The 26,507-nt window shown below is 48.0% G+C and overlaps 1 protein-coding gene across 1 annotated transcript; it reads left to right on the top strand.

The window, feature by feature from the left end:
* The first annotated feature begins 1,806 nt into the window (after positions 1-1,806).
* Positions 1,807-17,501, top strand: SRP68 (signal recognition particle 68). Its single transcript, XM_037408726.1, has 16 exons — positions 1,807-1,968; positions 4,015-4,081; positions 4,625-4,738; positions 5,739-5,934; positions 6,719-6,801; positions 7,034-7,143; positions 7,513-7,595; positions 7,844-7,984; positions 11,265-11,363; positions 11,680-11,744; positions 12,076-12,235; positions 12,910-13,004; positions 13,224-13,353; positions 13,794-13,869; positions 14,693-14,745; positions 15,215-17,501. Exons 1-16 carry the CDS (start codon positions 1,818-1,820, stop codon positions 15,440-15,442), a joined length of 1,851 nt encoding a protein of 616 aa, XP_037264623.1. The 5' UTR covers positions 1,807-1,817; the 3' UTR covers positions 15,443-17,501.
* Positions 17,502-26,507: the final 9,006 nt, after the last annotated feature.

Here is a 26,507-nt window from a genome sequence, read left to right as displayed (position 1 = left end):
GGTGCTGCAGTGCCAACCTAAATCAAGCCTGTCCGAACCACCACGGCCATGAGAGAGGAGCTGTTGTTTGTAAAACATGCTTCAGTTGAAATGTCTCTGCTGGGTTCAAGCATCGTTCTGGAACACGGTTTGGTTTAGATGGGATCCCTGGGAGATGCGGTGGAAACCCAGAGCAGGCAGAAACGGCTTAAAAGGTTTGCAGTGGAAAGCCATGGCTTGAGGTCTCGGGTTTTCTTTTTCGCCTTTGAGCTTTCAGGTCCGCGAGAGGGAAGGAGAGCTTTGAAATCAGAAATAAGAGGTCATAGCTGAGCCCTCTGAAGGGCAGAAGAGCAACAATTTAAGTATTTAGGATAGCAGGTATTAAAAAACCCCACAGTTTGGTGTTTGTCCCTAAAGAAGTATCTCAAAGCTTGGTTCAAATATTTAATATTTAAACGCTGGTCTTAACTGTTTTGCTCAGGTTTATACCTTTAAATAGCTGCAGGGAGGTGCTTTTAAATAACAACAGAGGGTCTCTTCTTTTACAGTCATACAGGGGTGAAGATGTTCCCTGCTGCCCTGCAGGTACTGTGGCTGAAGGTGGGAGATTTTGGCTAATGCTTGGCCTGTGGGCGTTTAACCCCTCTCTGAAAGGGCTGCCCGGACCAGCAGAGGTGCCCAGGGCAGCAGAGGCTCCCCCGGTGCCCTGGGAAGGTGCCCAGGGCAGCAGAGGCTCCCCCGGTGCCCTGGGAAGGTGCCCAGGGCAGCAGAGGCTCCCCCGGTGCCCTGGGAAGGTGCCCAGGGCAGCAGAGGCTCCCCTGGGACTGCTGCAGCAGTGCGGGTGGCTCAGCACCGGCCACGCACAGCATCCCTCCGCAGGGACCAGACCGAGTCCCTGCTCCCAGAAACAGGTGCCTGGGGTGGCTGGGGACCGGGGTGTGCATGTCCCCCCTTACCCCACAGCAGCCTGGTGGGACCCACCGTTTCTGGGTTTGCAGGGACCCCCAGCTGCCAGGGTTGATGCTGGTTGATGCTGAGCCCACAGCCACGGGCGCGTCCTCGGCCCTTTCCTGGGATGCTTTGGCTAATGATGGTGCCGCCATTTGCTTGAGCCTCCTGCAGTGGCTCAGCCAGCTCAAGGGAGGTGAACGCCTCAGAGCCAGCCCTGCAGAGCAGCTTTCCTGAGGGCCTCCAAGCCCACACCCCAAAATACGCTTATTTTACTGAGAAAGACAGTTTCACCGAGTTTCAGCTGCCTGGCTGATGCTGAGCAGGGCAGAGCCGGCCCTTTCAGCCAGGGGTTCAGCAGGGATAAGGGGAAGCCTGGGGGGGTCAGCCCAGGGTGGGCAATGGGTTTGGGCTGGGGGCTCAGCACTGGGGCAGAGGAGGGGGCTGGGAGGTGGTTTCCTCAGGGTGGGTGAGGGTGTCAGGGTTGGGGGGGGTGGTCATGGGGCCGGTGGTGACCCTGGGGGGGTCAGCTCCGGGTGGGTGAGGGGGTCAGGGCTGGGGGGTTTATCCTGGTGACTCAGCCTTGAGGTAGAGGAGGGGGACAGGGCTGGGGACCCCAATCCTGGGGGGGGGGGGGGCGGGGGGGCAGCCCCGGAGCGCGTGAGGGGGGCAGGGGCAGGAGGGCTCGATCCCGAGGAATGTCACTAAACCCTGTGCGATCCCGAGGGGCGAGCACGCCCCCGGATCACCCCCCCCGGGAGCCATCCCCCCCCCGGCCATCCTCCCCTATCCCATCCGCCCCCGCGGCGGCCGCGCTCGTCATGGCCTCGGCGCGCGCCTCCCCTCCCCCGGCCCATGATGCAGCGCGGCGGCGGCGGCTCGCGCTCAAGATGGCGGCGGAGCGGCAGGGCGCCGGCGGGGGTCGCGGCGGGGCGGGAGGTGGCGGCGGCGCCGGCAGCGGCGGCGCGGAGGAGAACAAGGAGAACGAGAGGCCGACCGGGCCGCAGGCCGGTAACTTCGGCGACAGCCTGGGCCTGGAGAGTATCCTGTGCCGCGGCGGCGGCGGAGGGGGGACGTGGCAGGCCCGGCCCCGTGGGCGGCGGGATGTGGCGGCCGCGGTGGGGAGCGCGGGGCTCAGGCCGCGGGCGGGCGGGCACGGCCCCCTCGGCTTCCCTGCGGGAGGGGGCGGTGGGGCTGCACTGCACTGCCCTGTGCCGGGGCGGCGGGTGGGCGCAGGCCGCGGGGCCTCAGGCGGAGCCGGGCTGTGAGCCCCGCGGTCCCGGCCGGCCCTGGCGGTGGGGGTTTGGTTTGGGTGAAACAGGGGAGTCCGCTGTCCATCTCCGAACTGTGGGTTTGTTCTTTACCTCTGCAGTTTCTTCCGAACCGTGTGGCAGCTGTCGTCAGCCTTCAAAGCAGAACTCTGTGCTAGGCTGCGGGCTTTAGATGAGAGTAGGCTGTCAGCAGTCTGCCGGTGGTAGTATTAATGGCTGAAGTGGGCAACAATGGGTAAAATAAATCTTAACAAATATGCTGAGATGGCAAACTGGCTCCTTCAGATTTAGCGCTTCTAGAATCTGATGCGGCACGTAAAAGCTAGTGGCATTTTTGCATGTGAAACTTTCATGTGAAACTAGTCCAGCTGCACAGCTGTGGTTGAGCTGAGTTTTATCTTCTGGGTAAGAGGAAAACCCAAATGAAATAAGGTTGCAGTTTTCCATTTAGTGTGTAGCAGGTGTTGTAAAGTTAGTAACTTGAGTGAGATGTGGACGTTTGCCCTGATAATGTTAGGAACACCTAGGTCAATGAAAAACTAAGTAATATAGGGGATATGAATTCAGCGAGTAGTTGCACAGGATAAAAAACAGTCTGAAAAAAACCCTTAGGTAGACAGCAAGAACAGGGATCGCTGTGTTGAGACATTGCAGTATGACTTCTCTTCTACAAGTGCAAACTAATTCAGTATGATAACTGTGAATGCAGTTTTTTAGTACTTAAACTAAAGAGACTTTCTTTTAGGTGTAATTCCAAGAAAACACTTTAATAGGCATCTGCTCTTCTAAACTTTAAGTCTGGTAGTTTCTTTTTCTCTAGGTATAGAAATAGTATTTCTTTTGGTGGGGTCATTGTATAGTCTGGTTCTGGTTTTGTGGGGTTTTCTTAAGGCTTCTTGGTAAAGCGTAAAGGGGAAATTCTCGGGTATAAAGCATACAGCACAGAGAGTTCTTGTTTATGATGGAGATTTTGTATTACAAAATAATCTGCCTTGTAAACTGAGTTAAAAACATCAGCTGACTTACTAGAATACAGCGTGATTTTATTTGGTAGCATAACTAAGTGAATAAAGTAAGTACAGGATGCTCGGAAATCAGCAAATATGCTAAAGACTGTAGAGACTGGATGAAAGTCATGCAGATACTGGATGGATAGGGATGCTACTGCAAGTCACAGGGCAGTGCATTCTGTCAGAGGGTACTTGTTACAGTAATACGCAGGAAGACTGGAAATGTGTTGAAAAATGGGGTAGAAAATAAGCCCCCTGAATACTTCCCATAAGCTTTTATGAGGTTTTCTGTCCGAAAGCAGTTTGTTTGTGGAAGCTGCGTCAGGAAGGCAGCAGTGTTTCTGTTCGGTGTACTTATTTTCCTGAGAGATGGGATGTTTAAGGGCTGGAAAGCTGTTCTCTCTTTCAATTTTGCCAACAAAACTGTGTCACAAGTGTGATTGCGGAGGCGGTATAGTGTAGCTAGGGTAGTCAGTTCTGTTAGCCTAGATGTGTCTGTTGGCATAGCTTATCTTGAAACGAGCTCTAGCAACAGCAAGATTCTAATGGTGGCTTGTAAGATGAAGTGCTTGTGGTATGTTTTAGTCCTGGCCTTGGCAGTCATAAAGCTCTGAAGTAAGCAGTGAAGGCATGAGGTCTTTTAGGACCATCAGTTCTCTCAACTTTTTGTTTTTATGATGTTTTTGGGTGCTGCTCTGTCCGAAGTACATTTGTTTAATGGAACCTATAGGGTTCCCTTCTTCATTCTACGCCAAAATAACAGAACTGGTTACAGTTCTGTCTATCTGCCTTAACACAAATTGCAGTCCTTCAGATTGTGAAGGAGTCTCAGCAGCAGCACGGTTTAAGACACGGAGACTTCCAGAGGTACAGGTTAGTAAACAGTGTGCGTGTCTTGGAGTCACTGGTGTGTCTTGGCTAACTTCATATAAAATGCAAATCCACTGTAGCAGGCAACAAAAATGATCTGCCAAGTAAATACCCCTTCATAGGGTGCGTTGTGTGAAGCAATGTATGCTTTTTTTCATTAGATGTGATGTGCTGTGACTGTTCCATTTAGGAGGGTACAGGCTGGCTCTTGTTTCTCTATTGCCTTTTAAGAGCTTGTTTGTTAACTCCTCACAGATAATCGCTATACTCTTCCAGAACTGAGCATTCAATAAACATACATAAAGCAATTAGATTTTTCCAGATTAAAAATTATTACATGTCTTATTATGTTTCTTGTATTCTGTTAGCTGCTGGCTTACAGTAAGAGGTAGTTCAGAAACTACCTGTATGTCATATATGGCATTCTTAGTTGTTAAAACATTGCCTGTCACAGCCTTTAGTCCTTTTTTTTTCTGGTGGGAGAAAGCAGCAAACAGAAGCAAAGTTGTTCTTTGGGCAAACTGACTGTGATCATCTTTTCTTTAGGGGTTATTGCTCCCGCAGGCTAAGGCGGCTCCGTAAAACTCTTAACTTCAAGATGGGAAACAGGCACAAGTTCACTGGGAAGAAAGTAACTGAGGAGATTCTCTCAGACAACAGGTACAGTCACTGGATGGAATCGAGCATTCAGTATATAAGTGAATAGTTTCTTTCATTTCGGTAATTGCGTGTGATGTGGTGGTGGAAAACTGTTCTGTAAAATATACTCAGAAATGTTTCTTTTAGAGATGTATGTTGTTGATACCAATAAAAGATGAAAGTTCAGGTTGCAGTGCAGGAGGAAGAGGCACTGTTCAGATCCTGCTTCATCATGTGAACAAGTAGGAGAAGAGGGAGCAGCAACAGCCAGTTCTGTCTCTTCCCTCATAGTTGCTAAAATGGGTTCTTCTCATAATCGGTAAACTACTTCGATATTAAGGAGGAAATGCTTATTCAGATCTGTTGCAAGGTAGCCTTGTAAATGGTGGTAATGTAAAGGGTGTAGCCAGCAAGGTTGGAGACATTATTCCTTCCCTTTGAACAGAAATACTGGATTGCAGGTTTTACTTAGATTTTCAGAATTTGGCAGAATGCTTGTCTGACAGAATATGTAGAGAATAGCCAAGATCTTGGGCTCATTTCCTGTCTTCTAGAAACAATTGAAATGTCTGCTGTCGTCTCTTTTGTTGTGGGGAAAAGAAAACATGCTGTTGTCTTCACCTGTTTTGTTATGAAGCCAGGTGCGTTATAGCATTAGCTGATGGGAAAGCAGACATGTTTACCCGTATTGAACCAGTGTTCCAATATGGGTAAACCAAGAGTGACCTGAAATCATAATTCCCTTGTCATTGCAACGTCTTGTGGCGCTACAGAGTGATACCGTATTCTCTTCCTCGGTTGGGTAATTACATTTCTGTAGTGAGAAATACAGTAGAAAACAGTTAGGAGTAATAGGAATTTGTGCACTTGGAAAGTTAAGAAATAAAACCATCTACCTCTTACTAACCAAGCTAAACTTTTGTTACCAAACTTTGCAGATCATATGGCAAAGAACTAGTGGTGATGTGGTAATACTTGTTTGAATGTCATTATTTTTCATTAATTTTCCTTTGCCCTTTAGGTATTTGCTGTTGATTCTGATGGATGCAGAGAGAGCCTGGAGTTACGCCATGCAGCTGAAACAGGAAGCAAACACAGAGCCTCGCAAACGATTTCACTTGCTGTCTCGCCTGCGCAAAGCTGTGAAACATGCTGAGGAGCTGGAACGACTGTGTGAAAGTAACCGGGTGGATGCCAAAACAAAGCTGGAAGCTCAGGTAACCACTGATACGTTGCTCTTGTTTTACAGCAAAAGCTGAACAAGAAACCTTTGGATTTTGGTTGAAGAGATTATTCTCATCTAGCAATAGATAATCAAAATTGACTAATTTTCGAACTGGATAATGTCTCCCTTTGAATGGCTTGGACTTACTGTTAATGCAGCTGCTGGAATTGCAGAAATAACCAGTGGCACCAGCCAAGATGAGGACTTGGTGTTTAGGAGTTTATTAAGTGTATCTAATTACTGTTCTTCAAAGCAAGGACAATCGTTTAATTAAAAAAAAAAAAAGAATTGAGGCTAAAGTGATGCAACACAGCATAAGAAACTGTGCTTATCTGTTCTTAAGTGCCCTAAAGTAGCCACCTAGAGCAATTGTAGCTTTGGTTCATGGAACATAGAAAGCAGCTGTGTTGTGATACTGGCCTCTGTGAACAAGGAGCTGCAATGGTATACTTGGTTAATTTAAACTGCTGTTTTGTAGCTTATTGCTGGGGGGGGGAAAAGCTTTGTGATGTCAGTGGGCCATGTTTGATTGCATAGCAAGCAAGAAACATCTTTCATTTTGTCTCCTTAGAAATGTAGCAATGTCGGTTAAAAGAAAAAAAAGGCAGGTAGCTCTTAACCCGTAATCCAAATCAGCTGTCTTCTGTGGAAAGACCAGATGAATAGGGCAAGGCTTAGGCACTTAACTGTAGGCATTGCAGCAGCCTTCATACTAAAGGTTGTGCAAACTGGACTGTCTGTCTTGGGGAAATAACTTGCCCTTGCACTGTCTGCAGGCGTACATGGCTTACCTCACAGGAATGCTTCGTTTTGAACACCAGGAGTGGAAGGCAGCAATGGAGGCTTTCAACAAATGCAAGTGAGTTCCCACACTTTACTGGCTTCATTTAGCAAATAATACTGGATCAGTCTGGTAAGTTTATATATTGTACATACAGCAACTCTGAGTTGTTTAGTTAGTTATGCACTTAACTAGGAGGTACTGCTGAAGAAATAACCATCCGACAGAGTAGAGACACAAACTCTTCCCTTAAGATAACATCTCACAAATCAACACCTATTGCAGTGTTAATGTTTATTCTTTGCTGTAGGACCATATATGAAAAACTGGCTAATGCTTTCACAGAAGAACAAGCTGTGCTGTATAACCAGCGTGTGGAAGAGATCTCACCCAACATTCGCTACTGTGCCTATAATATTGGTAAGGAAAGGGAGGGAGTACCTTGTCACCAACAAAGAGCAAAGCTTGTTCACAGGAAAGGAATATTGACTTGATAATTAAATACTGGTCCAAGTGTCATGAGTCCATAATGTTTTGGGCAAATTCTGCACACATTCTGGGTCAGTTTAGCACTGGAGAAATACAGTCATTGTGCAACAGTGCATGTGGTTTTATGTATAAAGGCAAAATGCCATTTTGCATTAGTTTGCTTATGAAGTCAGAATGAAATTGCAAATTTATTCTATTTGTCCCAAGTTGCTAGTATAAAATCTATTGATTAGCTTTTCTGTATTAAAATAATTCGTGAACTGGGATGGAAATGTGATCTTGATTTGTTAATTCTTTCAGGTGACCAGTCTGCCATGAATGAGTTGATGCAGATGAGACTGAGGTCTGGTGGCACTGAAGGTCTTCTTGCAGAAAAACTGGAGGTAACTTAACTGCATGATTCAAGTTGAAACATTCATTATCACTCTGTTGAACACAAATATTGCTGCAGCACACCAGTCGAGAGCCAAAACGTGTCGGCAGTGAGCAAGCAAGCATGGGCTCTATGGGAAACCACACTTTCCTAAAAAGTCCTTTCATTTCAGAATAGTCAAGTCTATCGTGAATTTGAAAGGTTCAGTATTGGATACCTTAAAGTTCAAGCTCGTTAAGTTAAGTCTGTTTTCTGCAGGCTTTGATTACCCAAACTCGAGCAAAGCAGGCAGCCACGATGAGCGAGGTGGAGTGGAGAGGAAGAACTGTTCCAGTGAAGATAGACAAAGTGAGGATCTTCTTGCTGGGGCTGGCAGACAACGAAGCAGCGATTGTTCAGGTAACCCAGAAATGAAACCATCACCAGTGCCAGCGTTCTAACTCTCCTCTTTCCTTCAGTGTGCAAGATAATACATGATGCTTAGACTAAAGGCATTTTGTCAAACATGGGGCTGGAAGGCTAAAAGTAAAAGTGGGAATATTGACTAAAACCCAAAGCTGAAGTGTCAGCTGGGGATAGCTCCCACAATCTACTAACTGGTAGTCTGGGAGATCTGTTCTGAGTATTACTGCTCTTTTGAACATTCTGTGCTCCTTTCAGTGGCAGGATGATAACCGTTACTATTTGTAAGTCACTCAGAAATGAAAAGTACAATTTTAAGAGTAACTGGTTTTGAATTACTGTTCTGATTTCTTTTAAGTATCTTGCTTAAATGCTCTGACTTCAGAGCAACCAGAAGAAAAAAGACATATATCGATCAAGTTTTTCAGCAACAAAAAGCAATTTGCCAGGTGAAACAGGTGCTATGAGATTTATAGCAGTCTCTTCCTGACTTATGTAAATCCTCAGAAGCAGGAGGAGGGTTACTGAATGAATCAATTTCAAACGTAATAGTTCTGGAACACTTGTAATGGCACATGCTATGCATGTCTTTAGTATTGTAGCCAAGTTTTCCACATGGGACTTTTTCCTTGGAAACGGTGCCCAGATGGTGCATTCTGCTTCCCAGTGGCTGCATAGAGCACCGTTGCTGTTTGAAAAGGCAGCGAAAGGATCTTTAGTAACAATTGTCGCTACAAAAGATGGGATTTTTGCAGCATTAAAAATCATTTATCACCAGAATAATGATAAATAGAAATCTAAATCATAAAATGAAAACCCTACAAAGGTATAAGGCAAGTGGGCCACAGCAGGAGACAGTGCTAAGAAGATAGCGTGAGTAGGATAAACATGGTATGGCTGGGTAGAAAACATTAGGGTTAACCAGTTTTTGTTGTAACGTTACAAATTGTATGTTGCTGAATTTATATTTTTTTGTAGGTAATACATCGGTATGGCCAGGAGGTGGAAGTGCAGCTTAGAGTTCCATGTTCCCTTGTCTAATTTCCACCCTGCCAGGCTAGCAGTCGGCCCTCTTTGTTCCATAAAGCTCTGGCAGAACAGTGATGTGAATTTGTTTTCATCTTGCTTTGTGTTCTTTGGAAGCCCTCACTAAACAGAGGAGTTCTGTGCTACCAGGTCACAACTAGTAATGGTGAGAGCTGAGCACGCAGCAGCAGTATTTACATTCCCAGAGGGCTAAAAGTTGGCCTTTTGAAAGCAGTTCTGCAGTTGCTGTGTCAGCTGTGATGGGCAGTTCAGCTTCAGCTGGATGCATTGTGGTTTCTGGGATCTTTGGCACATTTCTGCTAGTCTTCCCTAAGTCGGAACACTAACAGAACAGCAGTGCTCTTCAGGGTTTGATTAGAAGCGAACGCAAATGTGAGTTTTGTGTAAAAATCAAGATTTTCAGTGCAATTATACAGTTGCTTTCAGTATCTTACTGGTAATGGGAGAAACAGAATAAATAAGCCAAATTGACATAGAAATCCAAGCTTAAAATTACTTATTTCAGCCCTTTTGTAGACTTGGATGATTTTAAGGGGCCCCGTTGACTAACCAGGTAGAAGTGAGAAGGCTAAAGGGCAGAGCAACGGAAGCGTGCTCCTGTCTGGTATTGCCTCAAGGATTCTGTGGTCATCTCTGGTAACTAGGACTGTAACAGAAATGGGTGGTAATAACTTTCAGAGATGATACACAGTGTTTTGGAACAAAGAAGAAATTAGAAGTGAGCACCCCTAGACTTTCAGAAGTGGATTAAGTGGGATCAGTTCCCTTGATCCCTTTAAGGTGAACGTGTGCTGTTCTGTCGGGGCACTTGAATAACCAGCTGTTGCACTTGTATGCTGGTTTTATGATGTGATATCTCCCAAATCAGAACATATGTGTACTTATGCGTAGAATCAGCTTAACCTTAGGTGGTTTTGCTTAGAAAGGAAAGCCTTTGTTTCATTGCACAGCCCAACCCTTTCCCTGTTTGTGCTTGACTGATGATCCAGCTATGTCTGTTTTCATTTTTGTGCGTACAGTGAAATTGCTGTGCTCCTCTGGGTGAGGTTGAGAATGCTGTCAGACTCGTCTCTGGTTATTCTCAGTAGTCAGTCCCACCTTACAAAATTCTTGCAGCAAATCTTTCTTAAAAAAAATAACAACCAAAAACCACCAAACCCAAAAAATGCCTTCATCTCAGGTCGAGATACCTGAGGCTTTGTGAGGGAGTAAAAATAACATTCCTTAACGGGTTTGCAAACCTGAGGAGAGGCAGAGACAGCAGAGCTCTCTACAGGAGGCAAATAAGTGAGCATGTTTTTAGGCAGTTTTTTTATTCATTTGAACGATTGCAAATTTGTTGCAGAAAAGTTCATCTTATGCTATTACATGACATGGAAGCGATGTAACACAGTGCTGATACGCTTTAAGCCCTCCTTTGATTACTGAGGTTGAGGTTTGTTTCTGGGTGTGTTTTTCCTTTTTTGTTTTTTTTTTGAGTTTTGTGATCCCCATCTGTTTACTGTTTCTGTCACCTGAATGGGAGTTTGGTTTTGGGTGCATTGTTTAATGAGGTACATGATATGCCAGTCCATTAGAGGTCAAGCTTCAACCTGTTTTTCAAAAGTTGGTCGTCGAATTTTGTTTCTGGGGCAGAAGGCTAAAAGCTGCTTCATTTTTTGACAAAATTTGTGGTGACAGCAGAAAAGCACTCGGTGACTCCTGCTACTAAAATACAGGGTTACTTTTAAAAATGCTTCAAACAAATTATTGCCACTATGAGTATTGCTAGACTGGGAGTGCAGAGAAGATAATCATCTGCATGTTCTTACCACGTGAGAAAAATTAAGTCAGCATAACAAAAGCAGTCTACATTGGTAGTTTGCCAGTGCAGTAATGCTTAGCTCTTCTGTTACGGGGCCTTTCCCACAGTGCAGTCCAGCCTCAGCTGTTCTCGGAGCAATGTGGGTGCCATCCTGGAAGGGAAGGGAGTTGCTGGGGAGGTAGCTGTTGCAGGGAGGAGGTGCTCAGAGCTGTGTGCACTAGGCCTTCACTGCTGCTACAGTTTTTTGGACAGTTTGTCCCCTTGAACATACGGCAGGCAGCTACAGATTGGAGTTCTAGCTATCCATGGATCTTAAAGCCATAATTTGGGTTTAAATTTGTGTAAATCTCCTCAGTTAATTCTTGCATCGTGGGACGCAAAAGACAAAAATTTATGATATCTGTCTTAACTTCCCTTTGCTCTTAGGCAGAAAATGAGGAGACAAAGGAACGTTTGTTTGAATCTTTACTCAGTGAGTGTAGAGATGCCATTCAGGCTGTTCGGGAAGATCTGAAACCAGACCAGGTAAGCAGCAAACATCAGCGTTTTACTTTCAACAACATAGCGTTTCTTTGGGACAGATCTGTTATTGTTAAAGGTGCTTAACAATAGCAGTGACTGTGATTTATTTAATAAAAAGCTGCAGAAGTGTCTATCATGTTTTATTTTATTCTCTTCAGAACAGGAGAGAGTGAATAGCAGTGCAGAAGACCTCATTCTTCTGTCTGGAAGTCTGTTATAACTTCCCGAATTTACCCAAACCTTGAGTTGTTTCTGATGTTTTCTTCCCTTGGCTGCCAGTTTTAAGTAAATCACATGGTATTTTGTTTAATTTCCGCAGAAACAGCGGGAACACTCTTTGGAAAATGATTCTGGGAAGGTGTCCAACATCCAGTACTTACACAGGTAATAGGCAAACATTGCTGCCTGCACTAGTGTGAAGAAGTCATGTTCTTATCTCAAGATTTTATTTTTGTTTGGTTTTGTTTTATGGGGTTTTGTTCTGGGCTTCTCAGATCTCAAAGGATGACTGTACAGATAAGGATCTGATTTATGCAGCTTTGAAAACATTTTACTTAAGACTCATGTTGACCCTTCAGATATTGCGCCCCCCGCCCCCCCCCCCCCCCCCCCCCGCTATTAGTAACAGCTTAGACTGGGGGGAGCGTTTTTTTCAGAACAAAGAGTAATGTCTGAGTAGTTCTGACAGTCTGCTAATGGTATTTTATCTGCTTAGTTATTTGACTTACATCAAGCTGTCAACAGCCATCAAGCGCAATGAGAGCATGGCAAAGTCTCTGCAGAAGGCACTGCTGCAGCAGCAGCGGTCCGAAGAGGATGGCAAGCGCACACCACGGCCTCAGGACCTGATCCGTCTTTATGATATCATTTTGCAGGTAATGGTGGGGAAACAAATCTAATTCTTCATACTAACTGGAGAATTTTGGTACAAAAAGTTATTGTAGAAAATATAGCCATGCAAGTGAACTGCCTGTGAAGTCTGAAGAGCAACCTACCATCACCTTGTTGAAGATGTTTGACGTCTACGTGAAACACAGAACCCCCCTTCTAATTGTGAACAGAAAATGCTGCTAGAATGTGTCCCCTTGGTTGTACATGAATGCAGTTTTAAAAATAGTTTTTGAACTATTTCATGCAGCACCCTGATAGCTGCCTTAGCTTCTGCTGGCCAGAGAAAGTAGCAGTTAAAGGTACTTAAAATGTACTTGTTCTTCATAAAATTTATGTGAGAAACTGCTTCTATTAACTGTGGGAGCCTGTGGCTGAAGCAGTTGTGAATGGGAAAGGGAAATGCCTTATGAAAAAATTACTTCATGTGAAATCTGAGGAGTCTTTGTCCTAATTCCGGTTTTTGTCAGGAAATCTGTCCTGAGGGCAAATTTGCACAAGTTTAAATGAGCGTTCTTTACAAAGTTAGCATACTGATAATTAGAAAACTGGAAACTATTTCCATGGGAGTGTACTGTTGACTTGTTAAAAGGGGCAGCTTTCTCTTACTCTGGCAGATTCCATAGGAAAATGCCTGCATTTGTTGTTCTCCTTTGCACAGAACCTCGTGGAACTGACACAACTTCCTGGCCTAGAAGAGGACAAGAACTTCCAAAAAGAGATTGGATTGAAGACACTTGTGTACAAAGCTTACAGGTGACTGAGAAACAGCCAGGTTTTCTTGAGCAGGCATTACATCTTCAAAGGTTGAAAGCTCTGTGTTCTGTACAGGACTTTAATGCAGTTTCCACTACCCTTTTGTGAAGGGGAAACTGGCCGGTGCTGCTTAAGAGTATCTCCTGTTACATCAGTCATTTGAGTTGGCAGAAGGTATGGATAACAAACATGTCAGGGATCCCCTCTTGACTGTTGCAGGTGTTTCTTCATTGCGCAGTCCTATGTCCTGGTAAAGAAATGGAGCGAAGCTCTTGTTTTATACGAAAGAGTGCAGAAATATGCCCGTGAAGTTCAGTCAGGAGCCGGACCTTATAGGAACAGCTTGAAGGTAAGAACCCAGTCCTGTGAGTAGAAGGGAGCTGAAGTTTATGAAGAAACTCTGTCCTGGGATTTATTGTCAATTAGGAGTCAGGCCATTACAATTCAAGACTGATCTTTAGGGAGAAGAGTAATGCGAGTGTGACTTCTTGACATATTATGGTAGAGACTTCCTGGTCATGTGGAAATGCTTCACCTGGCCGCTTGCTTTGGAGGAGAGGCAGACTTGCTGTAACAGCTCCATAACAATTTACCACTTTTTCTCACATGTGCATTTTCTATTATACAACTTCTGTAGTGCCTGAAGGACTGTACTGTAGCTTTTCTCTTCTGTGAAGGCTTATCAGCACTAGGACTTAATTTCTTAGCTCTTTGTCAGGTTTGACCTTTGTCCTAACTCCTAAACTGGCACGTTTGAGGGTCTCAAATGATTTTCTTTTAATGATCTAGGAGCTGCCTGATGTTCAGGATCTGATCACTCAAGTCAATGCAGAGAAATACTCCTTGCAAGCAGCAGCTATATTAGGTGAGTTGCAGAATTATACTAGAGCTCTAATGTCTCTTGAATAATGGCTCTGCAGCTATTTAAATTCTGAAGTTCCAAGGGTTTTCCCACTGCACTCTGATCTATGTTGGCTCTGGAAAATGTCTGTAACCCTCCCCCCGCCCTTTCAGTTCTAGCTGTGTGTAGTGCAGCTAGGCAACCAGTGACCAGACATTTGGTATCTTGCTGCCTGCCCAGAGATGCAAAAACACTTCGTGAAGATGTGCATCTGTTTTGGTAACCTGCACAGAACACTGTGTTTAATGTTTGATTATTTTTACTGCAAACAAGTTGGCTTTATTCGTCCCAGTTTTGCCTAGCTGGGAGAAATGCTGAGAAAGGGGAGAGCGGTGATGCTCTGCTCTTTGTCAGTGTCAACCAGGTTAGCAGAACTTTGGGGGAATTGATGAACTGTGTGATTTCTTGGGCTGCTGCTTTTGCTGTGCCTGCTGCTGGAAACCCAAAATAAGTAGTGGATTGCCTTGTCTTCTATTGTCCTAGTACCGTTTAAACAGACCACGCTGTGGTTTTACCATCTGCCGCTTTGCGCTTAACTCAAAATCTGTGCTTCCTGTAGGAGCTTCTTATGACAATGCGAAGGAAAAACTCCATTACTGGAGAGCTGTTGGCTCTAGATGAGTATGTGTGATCCTCTTAGTCTAGAAAGCCAGTGGATTCTGCTGAAAGTATGGTCTTCTGTATCCCAGAAAGCAGGGTTCATAGCTAAGCTTACAGGACTGGGTTAGTCTTACTTTATGCCAAGATCTAGTCTGTTATTCTTAACACTTTTTCTTCAATTTTGCAGATGCAAATGATACTCATGAGACCGAGTCTCCATCTCAGGTCAAGGATGGCAAGGTAAGAGCTGAGAGCCTGGGCAAATTCTAGTAGTGTTCTTAACGAACATTACTTCTAACCTGTTACCTGAATGTGTCTCACAACTCAAGAAATGTTATGCTGACTGGAGTTTGTCATGACTAGTGTATTTAAGAGATTTTATTAGGCTGGTTTTCATTCTGCAAGTCCTGAAGGTCGCTGACAGAGTTGGTTCCTTAGGTAGGAGCTAGGCAGCTGCTTGCAGCTTCTAGTGTGGCATCATCTTTTTTTTTTTTTATTAGTTTTCTCCCTGCACATGGGAAGGTTTTCCAGAGATCCTGCAGTGATGCTTTGACGGGGTTTGAATAATTGTCAAGGGCCCAATATGTCACAGAAGAGAATTTCAGCTTCTGTTGTTCGAGTTGCTGTTTAATCGTCTTTGCTTGTTTCGCCATTGTCAGCTTTGATTTGATACGCGTTTAATTTGTGTTTCTGCATCGGTGTTTTTCAGCCACTCTCGGAACGGTTTGAGACTTTCTGTCTGGATCCTTCTCTTGTCAGCAAGCAAGTCAGCCTCGTGCACTTCCCTCCGGGCTTCCAGCCCATTCCATGCAAACCCTTGTTCTTTGACCTGGCCCTTAATCATGTTGCTTTCCCACCTCTGGAGGACAAGGTGGAGCAGAAGGCCAAGAGTGGCCTCACGGGTTATATAAAGGGCATCTTTGGATTCAAAAGTTAACCAGGACCCCCTGAGGATCAGAGGTTTTATTCTGTGTTGAAGGAAAAGCTCCAAGAGGTTCTAGGACACAAATATCTGCACCTGAAACCCACAGAGGGAAGTTCTACCATCTTCTTCCCTGTGTTCTGTGTATATGTCTGTGCACTTGCATTCTCTCCCAGTGTATTAAAGACAAACAACCTGTTCAGAAACATACATACACTGTAAATAGCTGAAAATAATCTGGAGCACAGAGAAATTCCATTCTGCTTGGAGAAGCTGGAGTTTGCTTTATGACCAGTGGCCTGTTCAGGGCTGGTACACATCTACGTACCATGGACCAGGGCATAGGTACAATTTGATTCCTCTCTCCACCCCATTATTTGACTCTATAATTTGGTATTTTGGTCTAGAAATCTGGATGTGATGGGGAAACAGAGGCAGAAATAGATGCAAAACTAAACCAGCAAGGTGAGGCTGCCTACACGAAGGCTACAAAACAGTAGCCAAGGGGGCTAACTTCTCTTTCCCTTCTGACTCCCAGAAGCCTCTGTGTTTTAAAAAAATGTAACATCCAGAAATGACAAAACGGAGCCTCTTTCCTTATGCGTAATGATAGCATATACCTTACCAAATGTTTAATGGTTACCCGGTTGTGGTGGAGTATAACCTGAATTTGTACTCTGGGCCAACAGGATCCTTCTTTATTGATACACTTTTTGTTAAATACCTAAATACAGTATAGAACCTATTCCTACAAGCCTTCTCCTGGGAAACTAGCTCCATGGGTGGCTTTAGAAATAGCTCCTTGCTCTTCATGGGAAGTTGGGTCTCTTGGTGTTAATTTTGTCTCTGATCTAAACCTTGCCTGAAAACAAGATGATCTTTTTCTGGAGTTCATCTGCTGCTTTTTTACTCATCCTCGGTCAGCATTCACATCTGAAATGAGGAATAAGCAACAGGAGACCAGTAAGTTCTTGAGTGACAGATCTCTGTCATGCCAGACAGCTTTTTTTATAAATTGCCCAGGTGCTGTGGTGATAGGCACTTCCAAAATGCGGGTAATTTCGTAACAGTGATCACTTAAATGGGAGGGAAAAAACCCCACAGCACGTGGGCAGAACCATTCTTAAATAAAGTATTTGGAAGTTTCCACCAGCAATGTTTGGGTTTTCACTCGGTCTGTGGCTGGAAAGTGAAACAATCTGTTCTAGCTGCCTTAATTCTTCTGCACTGGTTGTCCTGACTGCGTTGTTTCTCCATTTTTAGGCATTGGAGTTAATAGAGGTGGAAAGGGAACTGTTTTAAATGATTGGATTGTTGTTGTCATGGGAATTTTCCATGCAAGGTGCATGTCAGATGAATGGGGGGAATTAACAATTCCCATTATTTTAATATGAATGTTTGCTTCTTTGTTCCAAGTTGATCTGATTTGTGAGTTCTCAAAGTACAAAGCAGCTTTCAAGAGGACTGTGCTTGGAAAGAAGTAGGAGAAAGAGGAGGAACTTTTTGTGTTTAATTTTTGCAACATGGAAACACAATGGGAATTTCTGGTATTCTGGCTAATTCCATTTGTCTCTGTATGCCAAGGGCCAGGAGGATTTTACAAAAGGAAGGGAAAGTGTAGAGTTGAAGGAAACACAGAAGACTTACCTAATCATCAGATGACAATTTCTAGAAAACGTGGTCTTGAATGGCAGATTTCCTCATAAACCCTGATCCCTGGTTGTGCAGTAACCGGCGCAGGCATCAGCTGGTTCGTCTGCCCCATGGTACCTCTTTCTGTGTACGTTACCCTGAGCTTCTCTCTCCTTTTCAGCTTTTATATCAAATCACTTTGAGAACTGTTCTCCTGTTTGGTTTGCAAACCAAACTCCTTTCTGCTTTCCTACCACAAATCTGTGTGATACCTGGATTGATTCCAGTGAAACTTGTACTGTGGCCACTTTTTAATTGGTTACTGTTACAAAAAGCTAACGGCAATTGGCCTCTTGATGTCAAACAACTTTTGACAGGTAACTGATCGGTTGAACGCAGATAAGAAATCTGAAAACAATAAAGTTTTATTCCTGACCTCTGAGGCGTGTAGTTGATGTTGAGCATTGAGAACACCAAGCACTCTGCCTCCAGAGCATTCAGAGGATCAAGGTGACACCATCGCCTGGGGCTGTGGAACCCCTGGAGAATGGCCACTTAGTTCTGGAGGAGGATCTTCTGCCCGAGGGCTCCGGTAACACCTTGCACCACTCCGAGAGGTAACTTGGCTTACTTGTTTTGGTGTCATGTTAATGGAAAGTGAGTGGAGTGGGGTTTGGAAGCAGTGTTGTGACTTAACGTGGAAGGCGCTAGGAAAAAATACAAAAATGTAAAAAAAGGAGGGGAAAAAAAAAATCCCTCAAATCACCTGTGTGTTGAAAACCAGACTCACAAAGTTTATTGAAGCTTTTAGCCCTGCCGTGGAGCTTGGAAGGGCAAAGTCGGGGCTTGGACCCCAGCAGTTAGGAGGGAACGGCGCTGGCAAGTGAAGTGCCCGATGTGACGTGCTGAACAGATTCCCCCGAATGCCAGGGGTGGGTTGTGCCTGAAACAGCCGGAGCAAGATGCAGAGCACGGGTTTGTGGTGCTTGGAAACCTGCTTCCTTGCTGCTCGGTTCTTTCATTAGGCTTGCTTTAAAGTGTTTGCTCTTTTTTCCATGAATGAATGGGCAAGTAGGCCACATGATTGCCCTCAGACAGGAAGCTCCAGCGGAATGGTCGAGATTGTTGCTTTCAATCAGCTTTTCCGATGGAGTATCTTTGGGTTAGCACTGGAATTTTAATTACAGGCTGAGCTTGCCATGCCTGGTACCACTGCATCAATTAAAATAGGAATGAGATGTACATCATGACCCTCAGCCCCACCATTGGTGATATGTCTGTGTCTTGGGCAATGTTCACTTCTAGTAGTGTGCTCCGAGGGGTCTGGTGACAACGGATGGGTCTCGAGGGACTGATGGGACATCAGAGAAACGGTGAGCATGAGACAAACGTGGCAGTTCAAAGAGAGAAATGAGAAGTGACACGCGGGATGGTTGTAGTCTGGCCTGGGAGCTCCTAAAGGTCTCTGCCTTTCTTAAAACGAGGAGTTGTCGGTATTTTAAGCCGAAGGGGTTGTGTTACTAGAGAAAGTCATCGCTGTAAGAGTGTCCCAGGGGAGCACGGGCAGCGAGTTCCCCGTGAGTGGCTGCGTTGCCTTGAGCTGGCTGTGGGTCCGGCTGGCAGCCTGTGTCACACGCACCTGGCAGTGAAGGGCCACAGTTCCTGGAATTTAGGTGTGGGAAACCCAAGTAGTCCTTGGGAGAAGATGCATCTGCTGAGCGATGCCTGTGCCCCTGCGTCGCTCTTGTCAACGGCCCCATTGGAGCCAGAAGCACAAATAACCTGATGGTGCTCAGCTGGGGATGTAAACTGGGAGCTTGCTCTCTTAAAAGAGTGATTTAATGTATGATCTTGGTTGTATATAGCTGCTCCTCTTTTTCTTCAGGATGGGAAGGCTGTTTTTAAGCATAGGAGCAGCTGGAGGTCGGTTTGCCTGCCCGAGGAGCCCTTTCTGATCCCAGTGGGAGGAACGCGTGGTGGGTGCCTCCAGTGTGTGATAGGAAGCTCAGAGCTGAAGGCAGATGATGATCCTGAAAGCTGCTCGGTGGAGGTGAGCTAGCTCAGCCTGTGTGCTCCGAGCTTTCCTGGGGCTCGGGCAGGAGCAGCAGCAGCAGCAGCCCTCGGTGACTGCTTTGCCTTCTCCTCCCTGTCCTGCCGCGAATCGAGGAAGCGCCGGGCAGCTGTGGGCTGCAGCCACCTCCCCAGCCCAGCTCAGAAACGGGTCACCGCTCAGATCCCTCTTCTTCCCAGGACCTGCCCTGGCACTCAGAGGGTTTGGCGTGGAGCAACTCTGCTCCAGGAGCTGATCGGTTTGGAGGGACACACCTACAGCAAAGGTTTGTGCCGGGCTCTCGCTTCTCGGGCTCACCCAAACGGCGCCGAGGGTGAGCAGGTTGGTGACACGCAGCCGCTCCCTGACCCTCTCCCTGTGGGTGAGGTCCCCTTGGCCTGAGCGTGCTGCTGTGTGAGGAGGAGAGGCTCCGTCCTTCGTACCCTGCTGCAACGTCACCTGAACTGCCGGGCAGGTAACTGCTGCTGGAAAAAATTCCATCTCTTGTGGATCCTGGTGGGATTCAGGTGGGGACTGACCTGGGGAGGCCCTTGCTCCGGAGCATCCAGCCCAAATCCCCAGAGTGTCCTGCCTCTTTATTTTTGTTTGCATTGGGGATTTACTTTCCGCATCAGGGAGCGAATGATGAGCACCGAGCACCGGATTACAGTGTTTGGGTTTGAGCTAAGCCCCAGTGCAAATTCCAGCGTGCGAGGGTTCGTGTGGGAGGGAGGTGGCTGTGGCTGTGTCCCCCCCCCCGCCACCGCATCCCCAGCCCTTCTCAGGGCTGCTGTGCGTAACCAGGGGTGAAAACCTTCCTACCTCTGGCCTAAAAAGCAGCAATGTCTCAGAGGGGGAGGTTTAAACCCACTTTCAAAGGGTAAAGTTTGCGTGTCTTGTGTCCACGTGGCCTCGAGCACAGCATTCATGCTCTCCAGCGCCATCGAATTCAAATTTGGACCCAGGTCCTAACGCGTACTGAGTGAGCATTTCTAGGCACTGCCGTACAGTGATCTCTGGCAAACTCCTCCATTGCTGGGCACTTGTAGTGTTGGGGTTACTAAAGTTAAAATTCTTGCTCTGGTAATAATCTCGTCCCTCCCTTGCTGGGCTGCGGGACGGTGGTGTCCGTGCGCAGAGCAGACACAGCAGTTTGCCCAAGGCTCACACGCTGTGCATGAGGATTAGTGACTCTCATCCCCAGCCCGTGGTCAGTCCAGGGTGCAATGCCGTGGCTGTGGTGCCCGAATGACTAAAGAGCAGCATCAAAGCCTCTGAATTGCCTTCCGTGCTTGCCTTTTTCCACAGAAGCAGGAGAACATCTAATTTTCTGGGAGCATCAAATTAAGCCTGGAAAGGCGAAGTCTGGCCGCATGGAATTAGTTGTGGCAGACAGATTCATCCTGCTCCGGTCCCAGAAACACTCACCACTGAATTGGGCAATAGCAGCTCACAAATGGAGCTTTGCAGGAGATTCGAGTCCGATTGAAAAGCAGTCGGGGCTTCTGGACTAGCAAGCTGGGGGGGTTGAGCCACCCCAGCTCAGCCACTCTCCTGGGTGCTGCACCCTCTGCCCTGAAGATGTGCTGGGAGCCCACCTGGGAGGTGGTTTGCAGGGGCTGTCACCACTCTTGGTCACCCGGGAGGGATTTGTCCCCTCTCCCACTAGCCCTGTGCTGCCAGCAGAGACCTTCGGGGTTTAAACAAAAAAGGGTTTAGTTCGGTTTGGAGGGTGTCTGACAACACGGTCCTTCCTAGCTAGGCTGTGCCAGCAATCTCCTTCCTAACGCCCTTCAGGTCTTGCCGGCTGGGGTGCTCCAGCCTGGACCCCTCTCCTGCACACCCTGTCCTTCAGCCAGCTCTTCGTATCGAGGCCAGGAGTTTCTCTCCCGAGCCCCGGTACACCTCTGAGCTGTTCCAGGCGTACGTGTTTCAGCCGGCCACCACCTACAATACAACATCCTGCAGGTATTTTTGCACGTTACAGGGGCTTTGCCTTCTTGGGCGTGTTGGAGGCGCAGAGGAGAGCAAACCTGCCCTTGCATTTAACTTCTGATCCGCCCGACACGGGCCGCTTGCCCGGTGCTTTAGCCCGGTGTTGGTAGGGGACGTCCCTTCTCCAGGGAGCTGCCGGCTGAGCCCCGCAGCTTTTGGGAGGTGCGGAAGAAACCTGCCCCAAAAGCTCTGATCTCCCACCCTGATTTCATGGATGCTTCTCCAGCTGTGCCGTGTGTGAGGGTTGCCTTTCCGGGCAGGTGTTTAATTACCTCTCATTGCCTGGTTGATGATCTAGGACACATCTTGTTTAGATCCGATCACCATGTTTGGGGAGCAGCTCCCTTCAGCGGTGTCACTGGATAATAAAGCCAAATTTGCTGGCTGCATCATGTAAGTTATAAACAAGTTTTCCAGACGAAGTGTCTTGAGAATCTGCCATTAGTGAATTTATTTAGTGCTATTACAGCCTTGCTAATCCTCTGGGGAGAGGAAAATTAGGCTAACGCATTAGCTGCTCTAGGGAATTGCCGTGATGTCCTGCTCGTTACCTCTAGGGCTTAAACTCAGAAGGAGCTGCGGGATGCTGTGAGGAGTCTGGAGAGGCGATGGGGTGGGAAGCAGGCAGGTCCTTTTGATGTCTGAAGGGTCTGGGGATGAGTAGTCCATAAAAGCCCTGGGACTGAGCTGTTAACGAGATGGCCTGGTGCAGATGTCCTCTGTATTTAGAGAGATGCAAAGGAGCAGGACCGGGACTTCCCATTTGTGTGAGGGAGCAGTGCTGGATTTGGCCTCCTCTGGTCTTCTGGGGGAAGGTCCCTTGGTGCTGAGCTAGCTCTGAAGCCGCAGGACACTTACCTCTGCTGACTGTGCCAGGGTGCTGAGCCCAGCCCCGTCCCTGGAAGCTTTTTAATGGCTCTTAATCAGACCTGCAGGGAGAAGTGCAGGGGCCTTTGCGCTTCCCCTCTGCTTATCAACCGGTAAAAATGAAGCAAAGCAAAACAAGGTTTGAGAACTGAGTAATTTTAGACTGAAAAAAATAGTCTCCTGTTTTCCCGGTGGGGCAGCAATTTTTTAAAATAGGCAGGCTGTTCGGAGGGTCTGGGGTTTCACTTTGGCTTGTGTGGAAACTGCTCCACAAGGAGGAAAAGGGCTGGGGTAAAAATTACACAAAATGATGCTGTCCCTGGTGTCCGTGGGGAAAACGGGCTGGTTCGTGTGTAGTGGGAACGGCTCCGATACCTCCCAACGTGGTGAGTGTCTGGAGGCCCGTGGTTCCTGACTTCTGTGGCTGCTCCTCATGCTCTGCTGTTCTCCATAGCTTTGGAGACTCTTAGGGGAGGGTTTCCCTCTCACTGAGGACAGCTGAAGCCTTGTAGCCTTGGTCTGTAGTTGCAAAGACCACGGATCCTTTGCAACAAGTCTTCAGCTGGGTGGGCTGTAGCTGCTGGTCCTGCTGCTGAAGCAGCAGCGTAGCAAAGCATCTGTCGGTGCTGACAAAGGCTCCTGCCCCTGTGCAGCCCTGTGCATCTCTCTGAAACAACTCGAAATAAAAATCAGATGCTGAGCACAGGCAGGAGCGGTTGTGACTTAGCCTTGCTTTTTTATGGGAGTGAAGATGAGGGGTGAGATGACAGAGCTGGGAACGTTTCTCCAGCTGCTGGGTGCTGCCTGTCCGACCATGTGGCCACAAAACTCTTCCTAACGTTGTCCTTGGGGATGTGGTGGTGGGTGCCGCTGCACAGGGCTGTTGGTGAGATGGTCCCTTGGTTCTGCTTGGTGTAAATGTGGGTGATCATTAACAGGGGCTTTACAGGAGCAAGGAGAAGCATTAACTGCTCTTCCATAGGTGGTGGTGTATGAACAAATCAAGGCTGTTTCCAGGTGTATTGAAGACTCAACCACAGTCACCCTCCTGCAACTGTGCTCACTGATGGTTCCTGTTTTTCTCCTCCCACCTCCCACCTGTTAATTTGTTGTAAAGGTCCTTCCATTACTCTGCTGTAGGCACCCACCACTTCTACAGGGTCACTGAAGACCTTAACGGTGGAGTTTTCCCGGCAGTGTGTGGCCAGGAGCAGCTCTTGGTGTGATGTGGGAGGCTTGTGCAGTGCAGGGCTCTGCTTGTTGCTTTGATTTCAGCACGTCACTTCCCAGGAGAATGATTTCAAGAATGAAGACATTCAGAAGCAAGGAAGCGAAGTGGAAAGGAAAGTCATTCAGAGGACTGGTGTGCAGAGGGTGGTCAGGAGAGGTGCAGAGGAAGCAAGTATGTTGTCATCCAGGAGGGCAAATGTCTTTAGTAGGTAATAGCCAATAATTTATGGGTCATATTAAGCTGTCATCTCCTCTGTAAAAACTTGACAGGGAGGCCTGCCTGATAATGAAGGCACGCCACACTCTAAACGCCTCCTCTGCAAATTTCTTGTGAAAGATTAGTCCAGGATTGTCCCTGAAATCTTCCTTCCCTGAAATGTTACCTTCTCACCAGGGTGTCCTCTACACAGCTGTGCCTGCTATCTGTCCCTGCAGGTTACCTACTCATCTGTGCGAGCAGCAAGAAGCATCTGGTTAAGTTGACTGCTCTGTAAAACCAGGCATCTGCATCCTGGCACGGCTCCAGGGATGAATCCCCAGATCCTGTTCGGGAAAGCAAATAAAATGATTAGGATGTGACTTCCCATACTATCTCCTGTTGTGTGTGGAGCCCTGCCAGAGCAGCCACCCTCAGGTCTATCTCCCCAGGAGGTATGTCTCTGCCCCCAAAGTGAGCCATAGCCTGGCTGGGGACCTGCCTGGGCAAGACACAACCTCCTCTTGGATTGGCTTAACGGGCTGTTATCAACATTTTTTATTATTATCAATTAACATGCTGGATCAACAGCAGCATTTCAAGGCTGGTCCACCCGGAATGAAACGAAGGCTGCCCACCCCTGGCCCATCTTGCTGGGCAAAGCAGCTCTGCCAGCTGCGGCAGCAGGGAGCTTAGTCCCGGTGGCAGTGCAGTGATCCCGCTGGAAATATAGTTGGGGTGGGGGGCAGCCTGCCTGGGGCGGTTGGGAGTTGGGGGACCCTTGGTGATGCTGGTTTAAATGGTCTTGGAGACCTGTGCTTAGGTTTCCAGTTGCAGAATAGCAAGTACGTCTTGGGGCAGTCCTGCCCAGGGTTTTGGGCTCTGATCCAGCTGTGCCAGGCACAGCTGTGGGGGTGGCTGTGGTGGAGAACTGGTTGAACTGGTCTCCTTGCCTGTTGCTTCTTGCAGGGCCTGGGTTAACCATCGTGCTCTGCCCTGGCCTGGCTGGGGCTGGTCTGAACAAAACCCACTGAGGATCTGGAAGTGACCTGGGCTGAAGCAAGCAGCCCCTGTCTTAGGTGTTCCCCTGAGGATTCTTGCAGCGACATCCCCCTTCACCTGTGTGGGTCGTGGGGGTTGTCACAGCATGGAGGCAGCTGGGCTGGCAGCAGGCAGAGCATCCCTCGCTTGCAGCGGGTGTTTGGCTGCAGCAGAAACTTGTTCTGGGCTGGATGTGGTGGCAGGGGTGCTGGGCTGGTGAGACCTGTCACCCCAGAGCTGCCTGTGGCTCTACCTGCAGCTTCTCCCTGCCACTCATTTCCCGAGGCTGGGATGGTGACAGCAGAGCCCTTGGGGCTTAGCTGAGGGCTGGGGCACCCTGCCCCTCGGCAGGGGAGCAGGCAGCAAACTGCTGCCCCTGGCATGGGCTCTGTGTGGGATGAGCAGGCTGGCTCTGCCTCTGCCTCCCACCACGTCTGGCTGAGCGAGGAGGAGGTGGCAGGTCCCCTTGCCTCGGTGGGGCAGGCTGGATGTTCAGCTTTGCTTCTGGACCAGAATTCAAAGCCTGGCAGATCTGGCCTGGCTCTCCAGCTTGTGCCTTGCACCATCTGCTAGCAGACGGTTGCTCTCCTGCCAAGCACGCTGCCCCTGCTCGCAGCAGCCCTGCGTTTGTCTGTCCCGGCTGCCCGTGGCAGAGGCTGCCGCTGCCTGCCAGAGCGTGTGTCTGTGTGTGCACAGGGCTGGGATCAAAGAGCACGAGCTTCTAAAATGTTCCGTCTTTCCGAGGGATCCTTGCCAGCTGGGGAACTGGCCAGGGGAAGGATCGCACCTTTGTGGTGGTAAACAGAGGAAGGGAAGGTGCCCTGGTAAAGCTTCGCGGGTGAGGGGCTCCAGGCTGCGGGTGACGATGGTTTGGGATGCCTGGGGTGGGGGGACATGCCGGGTTTGCTTTTTGTGTTTATTCTTACAACTTCCCCCACGTGCGAGCACGCTACTTGTTCAGTTTAGTTCCCTTTGAGTTCCCGGGGGGTCGATCCCCTCCTGGCTCGTGCAGACAGCAGCCCTGCGGGGTGCGGGGGGGGGGGGTGTTGTCCTGCGCAGCCATGGGCTCCTGTTTCCCGTGCATACAAACCGAGGTCTACTTGGCCTCAGATGCTCTCAACTCTCGTCCCTGGCAAGGCTTCAGCTTGCTTTAAGCCTTGGAAGGTAAACGCAGCAGGGGCTGGTCCTGTGGGCCACAGGTGATGTGCTGTGCTGGTTCCTCCTCCCTGGGGCCCTCCAGCAGCTCCAGTCAAAGAGCATCGTTGCTGTGCTCGGTCAACTGGATGTTAATGGCGATGGGGTGGTCTCTCAGCGACTGTTTTCCATCCTGTCTGGATGGAAATTAACTCCATTAACTCCAGCCCCCTTGGAGGACGACGGGTCATTCCTCCTCCTAAGGTCCACCCCAGCTGCCTCCCAGCGCTTTGGGCTGGGGGGACCTCCCATCCTCATGCTTCTGAGATCCTGGTGTGAGAAGCAGGTCCCGAGCTACTGTACCACCATGAAAAGGTAGGGCTCTGCAGCTTGTAGAAGAGCAAAACTGTACCAGAGAGCAAGTCCCTTGCAAAGGTGCCTTGTCCCATATGTATTTTCCCTCTCCAGACAAGCATGATTTGTTTTGCGCCAATTTAACGAGGGCAAAGAGGTCACCCAAGAAGCGACGATGGACCCTAGACCTTTGCCTCTGGCCCTTAGTTGTCCTTGGGTCATCCTTGGGTCACATGGAACTGTGAAGAACAGCCACAAACCTGTGTGGGCATCATGGGTGGTTGGTGCTTAAGTGGGGGCTGTGGTCCCCATCTGCTCCTGTCCCCTTCCTCTTCCATCCTCTGCCTTCTCTCCCTGGTCCTGCACTGGAGAAGGATCCCATGTTGCTGTGGGACCCATGCTGGGTCAGCCTGAACCACAGGGTTCTTGGTTTGTGGGGAACTTTGAACTTTGCTTTAACTGAAACCATCAGGATATAGACAGCAGCTGAGCTTTGCTGTGGCTTAGGAGAGACATGAGGCTGGGCAGCCCCACCACGTAGCACAGCCTGGATGGGCATCCCCAGGAGCCACAGAGGTACC

The sequence above is a fragment of the Falco rusticolus genome, chromosome 1 (genome assembly GCF_015220075.1).
Source record: "Falco rusticolus isolate bFalRus1 chromosome 1, bFalRus1.pri, whole genome shotgun sequence".
NCBI lineage: Eukaryota > Metazoa > Chordata > Aves > Falconiformes > Falconidae > Falco > Falco rusticolus.
The sequence above is the reverse complement of the archived record's forward strand: the minus strand, read 5'-3'. Positions and strand labels throughout refer to the sequence as shown.

Excerpts from the sequence above, each read along its gene's own strand:
- SRP68 (XM_037408726.1), top strand. The coding sequence starts at position 1,818 with ATGGCGGCGGAGCGGCAGGGCGCCGGCGGGGGTCGCGGCGGGGCGGGA. Across the intron at positions 4,739-5,738 it reads GAGATTCTCTCAGACAACAG|GTATTTGCTGTTGATTCTGA; the intron begins GTACAGTCACTG and ends TTTGCCCTTTAG. Across the intron at positions 13,005-13,223 it reads CTTGTGTACAAAGCTTACAG|GTGTTTCTTCATTGCGCAGT; the intron begins GTGACTGAGAAA and ends TGACTGTTGCAG.